Here is a 22,149-nt window from a genome sequence, read left to right as displayed (position 1 = left end):
AATTAATACTTATTAAATGTCAAAAGCATACAAGACACAGTGCAGAACACAATGATAAGCTGGAGACCTTCCTGAAAGCTTAACCTCAAAACAAAGAACCAGGGGCAAAACAGAACAACAGATGGAGATGACTAGATTCGTTTTAAGAGTTATCATGTTTCTCAGCTTTGTTTTGCTACTACTGTCATTGTTCTCCTAAAACAAATTGGCAAATTGGCAATTCTTCTTAGTAATTCTAAAAATGCATCCCATTTCTAAGAACCTGACTGAATTTAACGCGGTGGGGAAGGAGGAATCTGAAGGACATGCAATTTTTTACCCTGTATAAGAACCGGAACACTTCCATTTTTGAATGTAAATCTGTCTTAAAGGAAATCAATGTAAGATCTAAACAGGTCACTCAACAAAATGCTGAGTAATAAGGTAAATCATTTTAAGTATTAATTAGATTAAATTAAAAACAGCATTTTTAAGCACTCCTTTGAACTAATGATTCCACACTAAAGAATTTATCTTTAAAAGATAAAAATTTTTTTAAAAAGATAAAAATAAAAAAGGATTATTTGAGATTTCTCGAGGCGCTAATGAGGACAAGAGGGAACCAAAGTAAAAATTTCTTTAGTTGCTTGCACTTTATATGACTGTGACAAAGAAATGAATAATAATACCTGAGCCAAGATTAATGGTAAATTTAGCTAAAGTATTCTCAAGGTAGGACACAAGCAATTATTAGTCATCACTATACCTACCTTGAAAAGATTATTGAGGATTAGAGTGTATAAATTAAACACTGCTATTTTTGTAACAAATGCTCAATGTGCCAGTATGTTTCTTTAAAACTCTTAAGTCAAGGGCAGGAAATTCTTTTCTGTAAAGGGCCAGAAAGCAAATAGTTTACAGGCTTTGCAAACCAAGAGGCAAGATCAAAATTAGTATTTTGTAGGTTCTTATATAACAGAAAACAAATTTGCACGAACTTTTATTGATGAAATTCAAAATATAATAATTGTGAACAATTTTCTGGTAACACAGGTCTACTAATAAGAATAAAATTGCTTTGGGGGGGCAGCATTTCACATAATTAGGGCTGAAAGTTAGTGTTCCCTATCATCAAATTCAATTGCAAATGTTCATATGTAAAACCATTCTCAGTTCCTGGGACTTAGAAAAATGGTCTGGCTAGCCATATTCACTTTGTCATGCCCTAAGTACTGAAGTTAGGTGAGAAACAAATAAAAACACTAATCAAACCTCTTAATTTCCAAGGGTCAGCTTCTAAGCAACTGCAATTCATTTGAATATTAAAATCTTTACACTTCTTAACATACACTGCCTTATTTTTAGCAATCATTTCTACAAAGCAACTTATTCTTCCTTGACTCTTAACTATAGGCTAAGTATAAACAAGAATACTAAATACAGAAGATCCTCTTTAAATCTTAGACTCTAAGAATCCAAGTTACACAGGAGTAAAAACAAAAGATAAAAATTTATTTTTATCAGAAACTAGGGAAACAGAAAATAACCAGGATTAAATAATTGAGGGCAATAAATCAAACAATAATAAGGTGAAGAAGAGAGCTGGGGTTTCTCAATCAAACATGTGTGCATGGGGGTGGCGGTGCTAATCCACTAAAATTTAATAAAAATGTGTCTTGAACATTTTTGGCAATATTAATTTGAAGTAAATGTTTGGCTTTTAAATTTATGCTGTATATCACATTGAATAATGTCCTCATCTGATTCTAAACATTAATTTACAACTACGCAACTTCACATTGATAAATGTGTGAAATTACACACCTAGTCTCTGTCAAGTTAGCCCTATTCAATTATTACCTCAGCCTCACCAACAAGGGCTTTAGACTAAGTAAACATTACCTTTGTGTGGAAAGATATGCCTGACTCCTACAATTACCAAATTAAAGAAAATATTCATTCCTCGCTAATAAAAAGTGAAGATATTAAATCTTAGTGTTAAATATTAAATATTTAAAATATTTTCTTATGAATGATAAAATTAACAACTTTAATTTTCTCACAACTTCATTTTATTATCTCATGGAAAATCTTAAAAACCAAATAAACAAGATATATAAACCTAATGATGGGGAGGAGATATACTGCTAAATAGAAGCATTAACATTTTGAAATACCTTTCTACACCCTTTTTGGGAGAGCCCAATGTGATTTACAAGAAAAGTAAATTTTTTGTAAAAAAATCTCTGGGAAAAGGGTGAAGATCCACTGATTTTTATACCTAAAAAGTTTGGATTTCTGATCTTAGCACTTTAAGCAATATTACAAAAGCATCCTGATTTGACGAGTTCTCCTTTGGCTTAGGAATCTGATGTATTACAGCAATGAAAGTTCTTGAAATGTTCAGAAATGAAGAAATAAGCTAAAGAGGTGTGAGCAACTTACAGCATAGAAGTGAATGTTGGTAAGAACTTCTCATTACACATTTACTTTTAATAACCCTTAACATAAACTAAACCAGTGGCTGAGAAAGGGTGGAGAGCAGTCAGAAACAAATGTGTGTTTCGGGAAAGCTCCCTAGGTTTTTCTTATAACTCCAGACCCTATTCAGAATCAGTTCTCTACGTATTCAACAATTTTTTTTTTAATTATTCTATCTGCACAACTGTATGTCAGCATTGGTACAAAATTCCTAATCATTCCTGATTTTCATTTCCGCTGGTTCCAAAGGTGATAAAATTTGAATATGCAGCATTTTTCTTTAAATCACATTAAAGTTGGAAGTCATAGAATGTTAAGAGTGTACAGCCTCTTACAGACCACCGAGTCTGGATCTTTTGGCTCTTCCAGTAACATTAAAATCAAGACTCAGAAATATGCCTAAGATCACCTCCAGCCTTGTGCCCTTTTAACTAGATCAAGCTGCAGCAGACTCTTTGGGCAACCTGAAATCAGAATTACACAGATCAGAACTGTTTAAGAAATTCCCATTTCACCAACTACTTAGTGTGAAGAACCTTATTTTATTTCAGAATCCCAAAGTTTTAAAGAAAGTAAACATTTATATTCATAGTATAGTAAATATTGACAGTTGTGTCCCAATAATTTAGTAAATGCTCCTTATATAAAATTCCAAACTATTGCTACTTTAATTCTTAGTATCCTAAGAAGTTTAAATAAGATGATGAAACTTCTAATGTTAAATTATTTTCTTCTACTTAAACACTAACACTGCAGTAAGGATCCTAGTATAGTGTAAAAGCTTAAGACTGGAAATCAAGACATCTGGGTTGGTTTCTGTCTCAATTTTACAATACTCTTCTAGTTTACTAGCAAATATCCACCTGTCTGACTCCATTTCTCATCTCCTGACCAGGGATCATAACAATAACTATTGTACAAACTTAGTGCCAGGAATATTATCTCTATTGTTTCTAATTCTCACATTTCACAAAGTAAGCATTATTATTTACCTATTTTACAGGTGAGGAACTGAGGCTCAGAGAGATTGTTTTCCAAGAAACTGAGCTAGTTAGTGGCTGAGTTGGAACCCAGCCTAGAGCCTAAGGTCCTTGCATTACACCACTTTGCTCATATCCTGATATGTGTGGTCCTGGTGTGGTTGGGGAACAAGAAGTACTACATCTGAAGGACTACTAGGGAGATAAAAATCATAAAACAAAAATATTTGCTGAAAAGACATATTGTGATACTTTCTCTAGCTATTAAACTGAAAATAAATTTTTAGTAAATTTTAGTAAATAAATTTTTAGAGTTTTAAAAACTCTGCTGTAGATACTATTCTTATTATTAACACAGAAATGAGCACTGTACAATTAAAAAAAGATTTTGCTTTTACAGGTAACACTGTAAATTAAACTAGAAAGTAGGTACTTTTACGCCTATTCCTGTAGTTGAAATAAGATTTCTCTAAAAGTTCTATTAAATCACATGCATAAATTTAAAGGTATTTAATAAAATTAGAGGGGGAAAAAGTGACATAATCTGATAGAACAAAAGAAAGCAAGAGAACCTGGTACCAGTACCTGTCCTTTCAAACAGATACAAATACTCTCAGATATTCAAGAAAAGAGAACACACAGATGTTTAACACTGGACATCTACACAAAGTATTTACATCATGTATCAACCTATGGTTCACCACTGCAGACAGGTGAAGATATTATGATTGCTTCTCTGACAGAAGTCAAGGTGCTTCCCCACTGGTGCAACCACTTTGGAAACCAGTATGGAGATTCCTTAAGAAACTGAAAAAAAAAAAACCTTCCCCTACGATCCAGCAATCCCACTCCTGGGCATATAGCTGGAGGAAATTCTAATGCGAAAAGATACATGCACCCCAATATTCATAGCAGCACTATTTACGATAGCCAAGACGTGGAAACAACCTAAATGTCCATCAACAGATAACTGGATAAAGTTATCCAGTGAATACATACACAATGGAATAGTACTCAGCCATAAACAAGAATAATGTCATTTGCAGTAACATGGATAGACCTGGAGACTTTCATACTAAGTGAAGTAAGCCAGAAAAATACCATGATATCACTTATATGTGGAATCTAGAAAAATGAGACAAGTGAACTTATTTACAAAACAGAAACAGACTCACAGACATAGAAAACAAATGTATGGTTACTAGTGGGGAATGGGGAGTGGGGGGGTTGGAGGGATTTCAAAATTTTCAGATACTAACTACTATAAATAAAACATATAAACAACAACGGTCTACTATATAGCATAGGGAACTATATTCAATACCTTGTAATAGCCTATAATAAAAAATATGAAAAGAATTATGTATATATGTATAGCTGAATCACTATGCTGTATACCAGAAATTAACACATTGTAAACCGACTATACTTCAATTTTAAAAAAATGCTCCCCCAAGTTATATATCCTGTCTTATATCAGTAAAATGTTCAGTAAGCTATCCACAAATATTTCTCTGTGTGTGGTCATTGATTTTTTTAAAAAGTTTAAACTCGGGGGGGGGGGCAACTAGCGCGAATGTAGGGCATGGTTATTAATCAATGTAGCCTAAAAGCAAAACCGGAATTGAAGTTTCAGGTAACCTTTTACCGGTATCATGTCCTACAACTAAAAGCATCTAACAGCTCAAAATGAAAGGTACTGTTCACACTTCGGTCATAGGTCGCAATGTGTGATCTGCTAACATGACAGCTTCACATAAAAATCATCAGTGCCTCTATGACTCTGGATCCTTTCCCCAACAATGGCTAAAGTGTTAATTTCCGTGTCCTGGGATAATCCCCACACAGGTAATAACACTCTGACCGTGCCAATTCTCCTGGAGTTTCATCTCCACGAAACTTCTTTCCACTTTTCTTTTTCTTTTTTTTTCTCTTTGAACCTCCGCTGGAGGTTCATACCACACAAACCGCCCACCAAAGGGGCGTTCTTCCCCTCACCCACACTCTCCATACATTTCACTCCCTCTGTAACGTGTAAATAGCGAGAGGAAGCGCGGGCAAAACTGCAAATTCCGAAAACTCGCAGAAAGTGAAAGAAGAACCCGAGGGAGAGAGGTGGGGGAGGGCGGGGCCCGCCGGTCCCGGCAGCCCAGGAAGGAGTGGGGCAGACGGGAGGACCCCTCACCCCCGCAACGCCGCCAAGTCCCACCGCCGCTGCCTCCCCTCCGCTCACCTCGATCTCGCGGATGTTGTTGGAGGTGACGAAGATGCCGATGCCAATGGGGATGAAGATGAGGCCGATGATGAAGAAGGTAGGTAGCACCGTGCCAGCCGTAAGGATGGGCTGCCAAGCCGGGAGCCGTTGCTGTTTGAAGGCCGTGTTATCCGGTCTCCGGTTCTTAGTGGTGCCCCCAGGAGCACCCGGGGGCCCACCATCCACTTCATCCTTCGCGTTATAGTTCATCGCCATCGACCCCCAGGGCGCGGCTCCGCGACGCGCAGGTGGACCGCCCAGGAAACCCGCCTGCTGGCCCTGACAGAAGCGCAGGCGCCGCCGCCGCCGCCGCCGCCGCCGCCGCCACCTCCGCTGTGAAGGCGGAAGAGGCGGGACACCCTTCCGCAGACGGCCGCCGACCGGAAGCGGGAGTCGACAGGGGACGCCAGAGGGAGGGAGAGAGGAAGGAGGGAGAAGACTGAGGGACAAGGGGAGGGGGAAAGGGAGGAGGATGGAAGAGGGAGGGAAAAGGCGGACGCAGCCTGATCATCTGCCCTGTGACGACAAAGTGAGGGCCTCTAACCATAGAGCGTGAAGCTACGTTTGCGCATGCGCGGCCCTGGGGGAGGGGCGCAGAGGCCTCGCGCTTGCGCCATAGGCGCATCTTGTCTCCACAGTGGGAGGTTCTGTTCGCCCACGCCTCCCGGCATCTTCGGTGTCATGGCGACGGCGGTTCCGGGTCTCAGGTCCCACCAACGTCGGCCCAGGAGCGGGTGGCGTCCGCGCCAGACAGGTTTTGTTTTACCTCGAAGGTAATCGGAGCATTGAAAAGACCAAACCGAAGGACCCTGAGCCTTGTGTGATTGACAGTGTTTGCTTGAGTTATAAAAACCGCGACTTTCTGTAATTGAAAAAAAAAAAAAAAACTTCACTCAGGGCGCAAATATAAATATTAAGTGGGATGCGTGATCGGTGACCCTTTTGTCCTCATTAAATCATGTCACTTGGTTAACCCTATTATCGTGTCCCTAATTGAGCTGTTCTCACTAATTTTTCTAACATTAGTGGACTCCGCGTTCCTTTAAGCATCTTCTGTGTACACGTTTAGGTTTTGCACATTGTTTTGAGGTTTTTTTAATTGACGTATAGTTAACGTACAATATTAAGTTTCAGGTGTACAACACAGTGAGTCACAATTTTTAAAGATTAGACCCCGTTTATGCGTCTCATAAAACACTGGCTATGTTCCCTGTGCAATATATCCTTGTAGCTTTTTTTTATACATTAAAATCTGTACCTTTTAATCCGCTACCCCTATCTTGTCCCTCCTCCTTTCCCTGTCCTTACTGGTAGCCACTAGTTCCCTGTGAGTGTTTCTTTTTTGTTATGTTCGATAGTTTATTTTTAATTCCACATGTATGTGTGATATCAAACAATACTTTGTCTTTCTCTGACTTATTTTAGTTAGCATAATACTGAGTCCATCCGTGTTGCTGCAAATGGCAACATTTTATTCTTTTTTATGACTGAGTAGTATGGTATGTGTGTGTGTGTGTAGGTGTGTGTGTGGGTGTGTGTGTAACACCTTTTCCTTATCCATTCATCTGTTGATGGCCACTTATGTTGTTTCCATATCTTGGCGATTGTAAATAATGCTGCTGTGCACATTGGGGTGCATGTATCTTTTCAAATTAGCGTTCTCAGTTTTAGGGGATATGTAACCAGGAGAGGCATTGCTGAGTAGTATGAGAGTTCTATTTTTAGTTTTTTGAGAAACCTCCATACTGTTTTCCACAGTGGCTGTACAACCTCCTAAAAGGAAAAAAAGAATCAGGCTATTAACCCAACATCCAGGGACATGCTGGACCCAAGCAGGAAAGCAACCACCCTGGCGTCGAGAGACCGAATGTTAGCTCACCTAGCGCTTTCTATTAAAAGATGAATGATCAAAAAGGGGAAATTGATGAAATGAAAATTCATATTTTATGGCAATACAAGAAAAATTTGAAGATGAAATTTTTTTCTGCGCATTTTGGCATCCTCCCTCCCCTTTAGTGTATATTGTGCATCTGTATTAACCAGATCTCCTTAGGAGATAACCTTCCTTCTTCATCTTGCAAAGAGTCAGGATGACCCACTACTCCCTTTGTACGTGCAGATCTGGAGTGTGTAAACTGTCAATACATCATTTTACATATAACTTTTTGTCTCAAAAACGTATATACTGTGTTTGACCTCTAACGGACAGAACAGTTCTCAGAGCTGTCTGAAAAACTGTCTCCCAAGTTATAAACCGCAGGTTAGCTCAAAATTTTCCATTTCTTTCTTAGATCAACTACCATTAACTTTTTGTCAATAGTAAAATAAATTTGATTTCTTATATTTATTGCAGCAGAGATTGATCCAAACTGATTTTGAAAAATTACTTCTTTTAAAGCTGACCTTTTCCTTATTTTTATGTAATGTAGTTATTAAACTTTTTCAGTTAGGCATTTAAGAAGATCCTTTCCTTCTCATACTGAGAGATTGTCTGTTTAGCCTGAGGTCATTGGTGTTGTGATGAAGATTTTGCAAGTTCATGAATAACCACAGTCAGTAATCAGAAATACAAGTTGAACAAGATATTTTAATGGTTAATCTCATTAGAGGAAAGACAATGACACCAAAATTCCTTAGTAGACAGCCTAAGAACTTTGTCTTGGGAAGGAAATAAGGTTTCATTTCTCATAATTCCACAGTTTCTTTAAATGAAAGAATATAATTCTTATGAGACTTCAGACTTTGTGACTGCCACTATATAGAACCTTAGCTGATTACATCCCATGGATATATTTTTCCAATAGGTGCCATCAGTTATAGGTAAGGGTTCCCTTTTAATATGATGTTACAATTTCTTTTTTGACAGCCAACCGATAGCTGTGACATGTGTAACAGTGAAATTATTTTTAAAAAGGGAGGGCAGTGGAGGAAAGAGACTTTTCATACTCTGTGAGAATCATCAAGAGATATAAGAAAGTAGAAGTTTAAAAATATTAGCCCCTGGAGGGAGGGTACAGCTCAAGTGGTAGAGCGCATGCTTGACATGGACGAAGTCCCAGGTTCAATCCCCAGTACCTCCTCCAAATAGAAATAAACGAATAAACCCAATTACCACCCCTTCATAAAACAAACAAAAAAATTAATCCCTTATAAATCATATATTTGGACTATCGTTAGACTTACCTTTAACTTACATTTTGCCGCTAGTCCAAGTTTTAAATTACTGGAAGTCTGCAGGGAACGGGTGTGGCAGGCAGTGCATCACGCTTTGTTTTTGAAACACTTGGGTCACTGCTACCTGTCAAGTTGCTCGTTTATTGCTTTAAAATAACTAACATATTCTTGAAGGATGACTTTAATAAGATGAGCTTAAATGTGAAAGTCAATTTTTACTGAGCCTGATTAGTTCCATTTTAGTCACTGGAACGAAATATTTATGACAACAAACACCAAGACTTCCTAGGATTTCCCTCTGACGAGCACACCAAAGAAGAAGGTAGGAGTTCGACACACTGTTCCACAACATCATTTTAATTGTCACTGAATCTTCGGAGAGGAATTATCTGCACTCACTGTCTTTGATTCCTAAACCCAGGCAGCGACCCACTGCTCCCCGAATTCAGACCCCTCCTCTATTGAAATTGTCTACTCAAACTTCAAGATTCAGGTCAGCAGCCAATTTGAGGAATTTTTGTCCCCTCAAACTGATATTAGAACTGCTCTCTGGGAGCAAGGCAATTTACACATACCTCTATCCTTGCACCTACTGAAAAATATATTTACATCTGCCTTTCCTACTAGATACCAACTTCTCAAAGTCAGAGATAGTGTTTATTCGTTTCTATGTCTCCAACAGCTGGCAGTGTCTAGGTTAGAAAAGATATTCAATAAATCTTGTGGAACTAACCTGACCTACTCCAAATGAACTCACATTTTAGTGAGAGAAACAATTGCCAACAAACAGTTGAAATAGAATGAGGTCAGCGCCATATAAGATGTGTGCACAGGAAGTTATAGGGGGTCTGGGGAGGTACCTCACCTTATCCTCTTTATGATGTCAAAAGCTAGACTAAGGAAATGGGTCTTAAGGTGTAAGTGATATTGTGGTTCCCCACCCAGGAGACAATTGAATCAAAAATAAAGGGATGTAGAGAAAGCTGAACCTTACAACTGCACTTACAATTAATGGTATGTAAAACTGTATATCCTGGCTGATCATGTTCCTTTTCTCAAGCAAGGTCTTAGCAGGATGCCCTTGCCTGGGAACAGAGATCTCTGGTACCCTCCATTTCTGGGAGATACTCGGTTTGTTTGCTTATGTAGTCCATTTTCCCCACTGCCTACAATGCTGTATGTGGGAACCAGTGCTTAGCCTCTTTGTGAATTGAAAATGCCTGAACACATCGCTCTTGTCAGGCTAGCATAGACCATCCTGTGTTCTGATAAGATGAGGGCACTTTGTCCTTGCAGAGAGAATATCTTCTCTTAGAATCAGTGATTACTGAGTCTTTTCTTGTTTAATCCAGATACTCCTCATCTGAAACCTTCCATGGGCACAGAGGCTCCTGCAAAGGAAGAATCAGCAGCTGGGTCAGTCTGGTGAGGAAGATCTGGCACCGAACACGCTGGCTGAGGTCCTACTGCTGATGGAGGAACCCTCTGTGATTTGACTCAACAACTAAGTGTCTATGAAACACCCTGCCATTTTGACTATGTGTATTTCTTGCTCTCAAGGAGGAGAAAGAAATATGCAGTGGGAGCCAGAAAGACCCAGACTGAGAATGTGGCTATGGTCATGGAAAGGTTCTGTGAAGAGATGGGGGGAAAGAAGACATGGCAGCTGGAAGAAGGAATTACAGTGCCTTTTGCAAACATTTATCCAATATCTTGTCTTCCCTGTGACTAATGTGCAAGTCCTGCCTTTGAGAAGCTTACAGTCAAACTGGGGAGACAGCTTTGTACACCAGTGCTGGTCAATGTAAGGGCAGAATGGGACAAATGGACTCCTGAAGAGAAATAAAAGAAGATTTTCCTCCTAAAGATGCTTATCTCTGAAAGAAATGCTGGAAATAATGCCAGGGGAAACTAAAGGACTGATTATCTTTAAAAAAAAAAAAAAAATTGGGCAGGGAGGGTATAGCTCAGTGGTAGAGCATGTTCTTAGCATGCACGAGGTCCTAGGTTCAATCCCTAGTACCTCTATTAAAAGATAACTAAAATAAAAATAAATAAACCTAATTATCTTCCCCCACAAAAAAATAAAATAAAATAATTTTTTAAAAGTTATCTGGGAAGTTTAGGGAACCGGGTTCCAACCATTATCTGCGGAAATGTTGCTGTGCCCAGAGACATGCAGTCACTAAGGCTGCCCCAGTTGAAGAGAGACCTCTGTGTTTGACATCTTTCACAGGTGTCTTGGGATTTATGGAACACAAATTTCAAAAATCAATTTTAATAACATTTAAAGAAAGAAAAAGGAAAGAGTTTGTTAACAAGCCCAGGGCCCAGGAAGGTCACTCCAGTTTCTCTACCCATGTTCTCATTAGAAGTGACTCTAGCCCGGGGCTCAAAGGGAGCAAATCCATTTGAGCAAATACGGGGGGAATCCTGAGACCCCTTCTCCTGGGGAGTCATGAAGTAAAGAGATTTGGGGCCAGTGCTCTGAAACCACGCGCACCAAAGAGCTCCACTCCTCCAAGAAGAAAAGCCAAAGATTGCCCTGTGGGCAAGACCCCTGGTATCTGCACCTTTCCTGTGGAAGGCTTCTTTGTTTAGACATCATCCTTGCCTGCTTTTTTGATATATCTATCTTTAGACAATGAACAAGAGAAACCCAACAAGGCAAAGCTAAGTTAGGATTGGCCATGACCACAGACCACCATTTCTGGCTCAAGGTGGATAAATAAAAGGGTTCAGAGCACAACCCCACCGTCATCTCCACCCCACTTCACTGAAACCATCACCCAACTGCCCTGGCAGAGGCTGGACTGTGGACTGCTGGCGAAACTTCTGCTCTACCAAGTAATCCACCTTTAGATTGACAGTGGAACACAGTAGAAAATATCTGAATGTCGGTCGAAGATGCACTTGGTGTGGCTCAAAGGGAGAGGGGCCCCTGTAACCAGTTCCATCTCTTGGTGTCTTGCAGTCTTCATCTCACTAAGCAATCAAACTGAGATGTAACTCAGAGGAAGAGCGTCTCTCATTTTGGCGGATCTGCTGGACTGCTTCTGCTTATGCACTGTGAGAAGCACCATATTTTCAAGAAAATACAAAATGCAGAAGTGAAAAATATTTTGAAGTAAACAATTTTAAGTAAAAAAAAGGTTGAATACTCATTTTAAATGATTTTAATGTGATGGATATTATGTTCCAACTCAAAAAAAGAATATTGCACAATGCTTTCGTATCACAATTGTTTTTCTCACTCTGGTGAGATTTTGATAAACACGGTTGACTTGGGAGATAACACAGAGAATATCTTAATGGGTTAAATAATTTCAATAGCCCGTGAAGAACTGAAAGTTGGATATTACATTCGTATAAAAGACAAGTACATATCCATAAATTCACCCAGCTGTAGTGAAAAATGATAAACTTCTCATGGATTTAATAAAACTTAAAAGAGACAAAATTGAGACTGCTGTGAAAATAGAACGTAGCTCCAGAATTTCTCAATGCAATCTTTTGCTTTTGAAAATCCATTAAACCTGCACGACTTCAAAGAATATCTGATCACATTATAAGCCTCTTACATTGGAGAAACTAACATCTGATATTTTTAAAGCAAAATCTAAATAAATACAAATCTGAACTGTTAAAATAACAAAATCTGTGAATGGTGAGGTAAAATTACCCAAATAACATAAACAAAAAGAAAACAACACCAGAAAATCAATGTATCATGTCATGGCACCTTTAAACACTTCTGTCCAAATTTATGAATCTATGGTATTTTTCCTAGGTAACAAACACAGTTTTCATCATCTAGTTATGGAGTAAACACTAAAAACTTTAGAAAGTAAAATTTTAATAGCCATTAAGCAAAATGAATTCCACAAAACTCTCCCAATGTTTATGAATTTATTACAACAATTTTTATTGTTTTTCCTCTTTGCCCTCTAATTCGTATTTTTAGCAGAGGCACAGCACTGGAGTCTGGAGGGGGATATATGCCTCAGGTGCCAGATGTGTTTTTCTAAAACTTCCATTTCGCATATTTGTTATTTTTAGAATTGTTGCTCATCAGATTCATGACCACACCCTACTTTTGCTATTCTTTTTATTTCCAGGAAAATTCAACCACAGTATGAAGAGAAAAGACACAAACCATATTACATTGTCTGATACACCATTTACTTTTGCTTCGTCACTGATTTTCAGAAGCTGTGAATAATTTCGTTTCTCTGCGTGTTTAAGCTAGCTGTTCCGCACCATGAATTTTTTTAAGTGGTTGTCCTAAGATACAATTAATTCTTCATATTTTGTGAACATTCCAGGCATCTAATATCTGGAATATTTATTCTACCACTATCTTCATCAAACCCTAATATTTTATGAAATACTTGAAAAAACATGTTTGCAGCATATTCCCTCAAAAACCACTCTCTCATCAAAAAGAAAAGGGCTGAATAATGGATTAATTCAATTGTACCTTAACCTGGAAACAGTAATTATGACTATGTTTCAGAAAACATAATTACTCCATTCAAAACTGATTCTCATTCATACTGATGATTGGAAATTTATTTACAATAAAAGATGTAGAAATTATGTGAGCCTAAGATGATGCCAGGATTGCACGTGGGGGCAATTGTTTCAACTGGATGTTGGTATTGGAATATGACTGTTTACGATCTGGTTGTTTTATTTTTAATATTCTGTTATTCTATTTCAAGACCATTAGTTTTTAAATTAACTTAGATTCATTTTACGCATCTGTCACTCAGATTCCATTTGAGTTTAAACAGAGGATTTAAGCACAGCATGGGCAGAAAAAAGGCACCATCCATCTAAGTGACTTCGATTGCACCATCATCCTCACTCTGCATTGCAAGTACCTAATTTCATTACAAACTCAGGGGAAATAAAAACTTTAGATCCAAATATACATAAATTACTTGTAACATTTTAAATTATAACCAAGAATTATTTAAATAGTCTTACCCTCTAACCTTTTCACTATTAGTGTAATAAAGTTCCCACGCGTTGAGAAGGTTATTTGCTTGTGATAGATCAGAGTACTTTTGCCATCAGACATGTAAGCAGTGGCAAATAGGGGACTTAACTGTGAGTCAATAAATGTAACAAGACTAAACCCTTTCCTAACTGAACCTGTCGTTACAGTTCAGAAGCACTTTCAGAAATCAAAACCCATCAGAACAAATTTTTAAACCTTCACACAGACACACTCTAGTTTTCTTAATCAGTAACGAAAGCCCTGCAGGTTCTGTGATGCGTTCACAATCATTCATGCTGGGACAAGCCTACTGTAGCGTTTCGTTTCCTCACAAAAATCAAAGCTAATTTTACATAAAATATAGTTGTTTAACTTATAATACCTGCTGAATATGATTTGCCAATTCCACGAGGTATACTTAAAACCTTCCAAAGATACAGAGGGAAGGAAATCCAACACTAATTTTTCTGTTCCAGAGATTCAGTGTGGACCCCTCTCTATGGCCTTATGAACCCGGGTACAACTTGTGGACTGAGAAATGGGCCAACAGTGTTACTCGTGTTCTTTCTAGTTACCTGCGTGACCCTCAGAAGCATTCTTTCTTTACTCTCAGGAAAGTGACAGGATACGTGATTTCTGCATCTAGAAATTGATGTATCAACTCTTCATTGATCTTTAAAATGATCTTTTTAAAGACCTTATTGAAAACATGTCCACATTAACAAAGTCTTTAAAAAAAAAAACAAAAAACCTAGACTCTTAGGATTCCAAGTAGATTTAAATGCAAATTTTCACAGAAACCAAAATTCAACAGCAGGTCTGACACTGAGATTTGAGTAACGTATGTTATGCTTTAAATTTTTAAAGAATATATTTTCTAACCTGTATGTGGTTATGAAAACCTGTCCAAATCCTACCAAGAAAAAATGTTATCTAGGGATTTCCTTTACCAATTTTTTAAAAGATGCTGATACTATCTAGGTTGGTTTTTATTTTCAGGCTTTCATTTGGATTAGATTGTGAGAAATATCCTGAAATCACAGTCCTTATTATAAGTCCTGTGCATATAAGCAAATAATGCAAACAGAAAGATAATTGACCTGTCAGTAGAAGCTGATCCAATAACACTTAACTGGTTCAATTCATACCGCCCCTCCTACCAACTTGTTCCGTATGAAAAGCAATTCATCCAGAGATTTTGGCACAGAACACCAGAAAGAGCAACTTTAAAAACTGGCTTAAGTCTTTAAATTTAAACTCTTTAATCAGAGTGTTACTTGTTAGTGTTGAACCATAATCAGAACCACAGCATCGTGCAAGCAACAGTAATACCTCTCCCAGAATCTCCTGCTTTGGTTTTACTTCTTGAATTTGCCCCAGGAAATATATAGAGTGTTTTACTTTTTTTTTTTTTTTCAGAAACAACAAATTGATAAAAGTAAGTATAGGTCACCTTTTTGAATACCCCAATAGCAATGCATTTGAAGAACTGACAATGTATTCTACAGATATATGTGCCATAGACTATGAAAAAGGAAACACTTTAGGAAAAACAAATCACATTACAAAGTGTATTATAAAAATAAATTACATAGCATGTGCCCATGGACCTGAAAGCTTTGCAAAAGGAAGAGAAATTCCTTTTGACGCCAAGATTGAACTGCTCTTGCCAACTATTTTTATATTATCAGCAACACCGTTTTCAGTTTTTCCATTTATATCCTCAAAAAAAAAAAATTCACTGGAAGTAGAAAATTATTTCCAGTAGCGATCAGTAGCATGGAGGACCTTAATGATGATGGAGAGCTGTAGAAATACTATCCATTCAACAGGGACGAAGAGGAAGTACACACACCCAGTATGTGCTTGGTTTACCATTTCATCTGGAGTTCATACGTAACTGGTGGATGATGATGCTTTCTATAAAGAGAAGAAAGAGATGGCATTTTCAATCAAACTGCAACTCAGATCAGTATTTTAAGTAAGGATCATTACCATACCAATCCACTAAAAGACCACAGATGTTACAGAACAAAACAAACAAAAACAGGTGCATGAGCCTAATAGCTTCTCCTGCAGCTCCTTCCTGTTCTTGGGTGACTTCTTTACATTGGCATTGGAGTTTTACCTCCCAAATTCTTAAAGCCTGTTATAAACCAGGTCAAATGTTCTAACAATATTTGATCGATTTTACCCAAGGAGAGCACTGAACACAAAGACGGTAATTACTATGTACGAGCTCCACGGTGGGAAACCAGATTATTTCCTAGAAATAGCTCTTTTCTCTCAGCCATACTGCTTCTGTTCTGAACAACATTCACATTCTGTTATTTTTTCATGTGTGTGGATTTGCGTTTTTATTAGGAATGTTTATTATTCTTAAGAAGTCACTAAACACAGATGACTCATTTTTGTCTCTGACTGCTTCTTCTTGCATAATTCTGCTCATGCTTTTAGATCTAAATTCATTTTCATAAAAGTGAATAAAAAATAGATCGAGGTGGGTGGGTATTGCTCAGTGGTAGAGCATGTGCTTAGCATGCACAAGGTCCTGGGTTCAATCCCCAGTACCTCCTTTAAAAAAAAGAAAATCGAGATAGTAAATAGAACAGTACCAGCCACAGTGGCTGTGTAATCATTATAGTTATCTGACTGATTTCACTTTTATCTTAACCTTCATGCCTTCATGAACACGTACCATCATTTTCTCTTCGTTCTGTCACTGAGGCCCTGCAACATGCCCATCAGTGTGCTGGGCGTGATATTACATTGGTGAGCAAAATGAAACAGAGTCCTGCCTTTGCTGAGATTATAAAGAGCAGAGGAAAGAAAAACCCAAGCCTCCAATGGTTTCACCACCTTAAAAAGGTGTTACCTCCCTGTCAACTAATACCAGGGTTTATCAATAGTGTGAGGAAATTTCCACTTATTATTTTCCCTTTAGTTTCAAATACGCACTATTTACATTTTATTTTCACTTGGATAATTAATATCTACAAAAACATTAATTAAAGCACATTATGTCATAGATCTATAGGTTCGTACTAATTATGTCCAGTGGATGGATGGTCCTCTGTCAAAAAGAAAGTTTTATTAAATTGGTTTCATTCACTTCACTTCACACTGACCACTAGGTGGAGTTATTTCCGCTCTTTCCCTCTACCTTCCCACACTGAATTTGGGATAAAACAGACAGGAAAGCAAAGTAAAATGAAATGCGTAAGTGTTTTATATACTTAATAATAACTAGCTATGAAGGTTTTGTAAAGCTTTTAAAGCATACATATGATTTTCACTGTACCAGAAACCCATAAAAACCATTATTTCATTTTTTTCATTGGGAATTTATTCTAGCTTCAGATTTTTTCCATGCCTAAAAATATATGAAAATCTTCGGGCAAAAACTAAAAGCACTAATTAAAATATTATGTAGTTAAAAATCAGAGTCTAGGATTAAAGTGCTATTTCTCACTCAGCACTTTTTCTTTTTTAAAATTTCTCTAGTAGGTTTCAAGAGTGAAAAGGCATAGGTTTCCAACCTCCCTAACAGAATTAAAGTATCTCCCCCATTTTCCTCCCTTAAGAGAGCACAGAAAACATACGTTTAAAGAAGTGAAATCTAGAATTGTATTTATTGTACATATAGTCCAGAACGCATGTACCTTTGTTTCCTCACTACAAAATTAGGGTATAGAGATTATCTCCCAAGTCCCTGGCGGGGCTAACATTTTGTTTGACTACAATAATTTTTTTCTCTCACCTTGAGTGTGCAAACCCCTAAGTTCCTAAATTTGCCTTCTCCTAATACTAGCATTTTATAGTCTCCATATTGATAACAGCTTTTCAGAACTAGTATTTGGTGAAAATACATATGGCAGAAGGGTCCATACATAGAAACAGTGTCTTGATTGGACCATTACATTTTATTATTATTTTTAAATTAGCAAACAGGTAATCCATGCATGATGTATATATATCAATGCTATTAATCAGCTTATGTTATTTAAAAGACTATCTCAAAAATACTTGACAATGCTAAACAATAGAGTTTATTTTATTTAATTCGACTTAAATAATAAAAGATGATATTTAATATTTACATACATAAAATTTATTTAAAGAAATAAAATTAAGCCCAACTTACTTTATTTTATATACATGGAGACATATTTCATCTTGTTTCTAGAGATAGGGTGATAAGATCTAAATAATAGTATCTCTATTATTTGAAACTAATTAAGTATACTAATTATATCTATGTTTGCTTATTTTCTATGTTTTCCCCAAATCTGTAAACTGATTTAGATAGGAATCACCCAGCCAATACACAAAATTATGAGAAATAAAAAATTCTGTTCTAAGCCATTAAATTTTGAGGTTACTTATGACACAGCGAAACTATCTGATGCATAAGGAGAACATAGTTGCCAGCAAAAAAAACCAAAAAACCTTTGAGGATTAATACAGTTATTTGTGTGTGTGTTTTAAGACAGAATTTCTAAGTTGATTCCTATTTATTTTTATGATTTAATACAATAAAAATATCATACATTTTATTGAAATTAAAAAGTCAGTGAGCAAATCTTATTCCATCTTCAACTCTGTCTTCATTTCATCTCAGAATAAGACCCAAATATAGGTCATTTGGGGACTCTAAAGTGACCTAAGTAAAATCAGGTACAATTCTATAATAATTTTTCTCTTACAGATACCACTTTTGTGACATTGGTAATCTGTAGAATATATAATAGGCAGATTGAGACCAAAGGCCACAGTTAATTACTACCTGTACCAGCAAACTCAAAATAACAAAGCACTTAAATTTGGAGCCTTCTAATGTGTAGACATTTAATAAAAATTTCCATTTTTCTAAATGGAAAAAGAAAAAACTCTAAATCTGAATCCACATGAGGACATGAGGACATTAGATTTTTATACATATTTTTATATTAACAGTTTATCAAAACACTTATAGACATTTTCTTCCATATGTTTCTGTGAAGAATTATCTTGAGTTTTTTTTTTTCTTAAGAAACTTCAGGTAACACATTAAATACATGATTTGTTCTATGATATTACGGTGAAATGATGTGGCTTATAAACTCATTCTTTTATTGCAGTAACTGTTAGCTAACTCCCATGGAAAGGAAGTTTAACAAATGAACAATTCCTAATTACACTTGACTTCTGATCTTACAAGGATGAATTATTTCTCCTCCTTGGGTGGTATCCCCAAACCAATGGCCACCCAGCTGACTTGAGATCCAAAGTTGTATACACAAGACAGGATGTGGGGAGAAGTCCGGGGAGAATGTCTCTGGCGTGCCGAGTGGGGCAACCTGGCAACACATCGGCATTCTGACTCCTCCTGGGACAGCGCCTTGGCTGTGGGGCAAGATAGATGTACTCCCTGCAAAGTTACATTTATGCTCTGCCAAGCTCTCAAGGGAACACTTGACCTCTGAATTTTAAAAACCGACTTTAGTCAAGGAGATCACATCACTTTCATAGATTGCATCCAAGTTCACACACTAAAGACAAAACAGAGCAGAAGTTCAATTTATAGCAGGACTTTGCATCAGCAAAGGAGGGCTGCTTCACCCACAGGAAACTGCACAAGTTACAGAAAACATTTCCTGTTGGATTCTGCATCAGTTTGGCTGGCGTATGGCCCGCTTCCCCTGATCTGTGGCTTCACCTGCCGGGAGCTCTGCCTGGAGAGCAAGGCACCAGCTTAAGACAGAGCTGTTCTTCCTCCACCAGCTACCAAACCCCAGCTTTGAACTTGCCCACTGCAGGGTGATTTATCCTCCAGAAAAATGTCCTATATTCTCTACACCTTTTAGAAATAGGAGTGCCTAGATGTTGTTTACTATTAAGGTTCATTTTAATAAACTGCTTCGGCATTCAGTTATGTTATTATCACATTCGGACATTAATCAGAGTTCCGATAAAACATCTGTTTTAAATAGGAAGTCCAATAAACTTCCTCTGTTGACTTGGACTTGTACTCCTTCTTTTGGATTCAGCTCAGCTAATTAAAAAATACTTCCGCTAATCAGTTCCGTCGTTTGTTGCCGGACACTTTTGGATCAGATGATATAAAGTCTCTCGAGGTTTCTCAACCACCTAATAATTTGCTTCCTTCCAAAACATTTCCCAGTCCATCATCGGTCCAAATTCTACCCTCACCTCCCCAGGTTGCAGGAGTTACCAGTCATCACAGTTACGATTGGTAACTTCTTTTTTCAGGCAAGTTAATCCTTATCTCTCTGTCAGATTACTGATCCCCAATTTCAAGCAAATTGAAACTAGTTCTCCCACATATAACATTAATTGTAAATTAAAAAAAAAAACTAAATGGTGGAAACATAGGTAAATACTTGAACCAAGCATGGTCAGGTTCTACTCTTTGGACACAGATGCTAACGCTGGATGCTGAGTTCAACTTAGGTTGATGACTGGTCACAGAATAACAAGGAAAACAACATTATGTGTGAAAATTGAGAAGGACATTGTGCTTTGTAGATAAGGACAATGATACTCATCAAAGTACTGTTATGAAAACTTGGACACATGTACTTTCTGTGTAGTTATCTTAATATCTCAAATCCTTTGACAATATTACTTTGGCCCAATGAGTGGCTATTTTAGCTTATGTCTAAATATACATTTTGCTCACTTGAAGTCATTTCATCATATGAAATCATGAATCATGTACTGGGAGAAACTGAAGAACTGGCTTCATCATTAACAAGATAGTTAGACATCACTACGCCTTGGGGTTTTTCTTGTTTTGTTTTGGTTTTGGTTTTCCTGTTTAATGATAAAGATAATTATCTTCTTAACCTCTACAGTCTGGATCATCTCTGAACTGCCCTTGACCTTGCAATTCTGTCCATCACATGGACATAAATATTAGCATGAGTAGAGAGGCCAAAACTACTTTTACCAGGTAAGCAATTAATCATTGGTTCTTAGTGAAAGCATTATGGCATAATCTTTTAAGTTGCCTAGTAAACAAGAATGAAGCTTATCCTACTATGACTAAAATGAGGAACGCCAGAATCATGAAAGATTCTGCCAGGCCAGAAGCCAAGGCAAGGTGACTAGTCAAAGGGTACGTGCCTTCCTCTGTCTCCTGGCCTCGCCCTACCTTGGGTCTCTAGTCCATCATTCAGCAATTCACCTTCTCTGGATGTTTCCCTTCATATCTATCCTCCTTCTTCATCCTGCTTATGGGTGGTGTTGTTGGTCCTTTAAAATGAGAGCCTGTCTGATCTATTTTAGAGGCTCCTTCACAAATCACCTGAAATGTTTTCTTTCCTGAAGTGTCGTTCATGCTCCTCTAGGGGGAGTCAGAGAGGAGGAGCAAAGACCCATTTGCAATTCATTCAAAGGTGTTCCTTCACAGAAAGATCTCAGGCCCCCTGAGTTCTCCACACATTTTTGATAGCTTCAAGAGCACGAATTCCCTAACCCAGGACTCCTGGTTGTTTTGCATCCATTACCTGCCAGGGTGCCTTTGGGGAGAAACGGAAGTAACTTACCCCATCCAGAATGGCAGTGCCTGGATTTCCCTGAATTCTACCCTATCTCTCCCTCCGTGTTCCTACACATGATCTGTCAGGACCCTCTACATCACTCTCACAGGTTTGCAATGCAGACTAAAGGAGGAAGCAAGAGCACCTCTTTCTTCCCCAACTCCCAGCCATCCTCCAATTGACGGTTTTCTTTCTGTACAGTAAGTGCCACGTTTTTTAGAGCCCTTACTATAAAAATGTAAAAATAAAATGACAGGCTTTAAACCCCAGGTTCGAGTCTGAAATCATGGTTGGTCTCTCCCGTGGAGGCAATGTTTTTAAAAGAGCTTTTGAACAGAGAAGGACACAACCGCCCAAAGGAAAAGGAGAAGGGCATTCCAGGGACAAGGAACAAGTTGAGCAAGTCAGGGAAAGGTGGCCTGGCTGCTGTGAGTCGTTCTGTGGGCCCCGGGGCTGAGGAGGGCGGGGAGGAGGGGGGGTCCAGATGAGGGAAAGGGAGGTGCCCAGAAGAATGGGGAGGTTAGGGAGCCAGGCCACAGAGCCTCGAGCACCACACCAAGGAGCTGGCCTTGCATTTTGTAGATAAAGAAGAACCTTGAAAGATTTTCAGGTAGAGGAGTCAGAAGACCAGGTTGCACTTTGGAAAACAAAATGAAAAATGCATCAGGAAGTTTGGAGGCTAGAGATTATGCGATCACTTGGGAGAGCATCAGAATAATCCAGATGAGACAT

General features: G+C 37.9%; 2 protein-coding genes across 4 annotated transcripts in view; both read right to left on the bottom strand.

The window, feature by feature from the left end:
• TMEM30A (transmembrane protein 30A) overlaps positions 1-6,089 on the bottom strand; it is a 33,764-nt gene extending 27,675 nt beyond the window's left edge. The window contains exon 1 of the mRNA XM_010972815.3: positions 5,674-6,089. Coding sequence (XP_010971117.1) covers positions 5,674-5,910 — 237 coding nt within the window. The 5' untranslated portion in view covers positions 5,911-6,089. The remainder of the gene's footprint in view (positions 1-5,673) is intronic.
• Positions 6,090-12,029: 5,940 nt separating this feature from the next.
• The window catches only part of FILIP1 (filamin A interacting protein 1), a 209,182-nt gene continuing 199,062 nt past the window's right edge, over positions 12,030-22,149 (bottom strand). For all 3 annotated transcript variants that reach the window (XM_010972816.3, XM_074368723.1, XM_010972820.3), the window contains one exon: positions 12,030-15,793. Coding sequence is in view for 2 of the 3 variants with exons in the window: in XM_074368723.1 (XP_074224824.1) it covers positions 15,753-15,793 (41 nt within the window). In the remaining variant the exon portion in view is untranslated. The remainder of the gene's footprint in view (positions 15,794-22,149) is intronic.

The sequence above is a fragment of the Camelus bactrianus genome, chromosome 8 (genome assembly GCF_048773025.1).
Source record: "Camelus bactrianus isolate YW-2024 breed Bactrian camel chromosome 8, ASM4877302v1, whole genome shotgun sequence".
Lineage (NCBI taxonomy): Eukaryota > Metazoa > Chordata > Mammalia > Artiodactyla > Camelidae > Camelus > Camelus bactrianus.
This window is presented reverse-complemented; position numbering and strand designations above follow the sequence as displayed.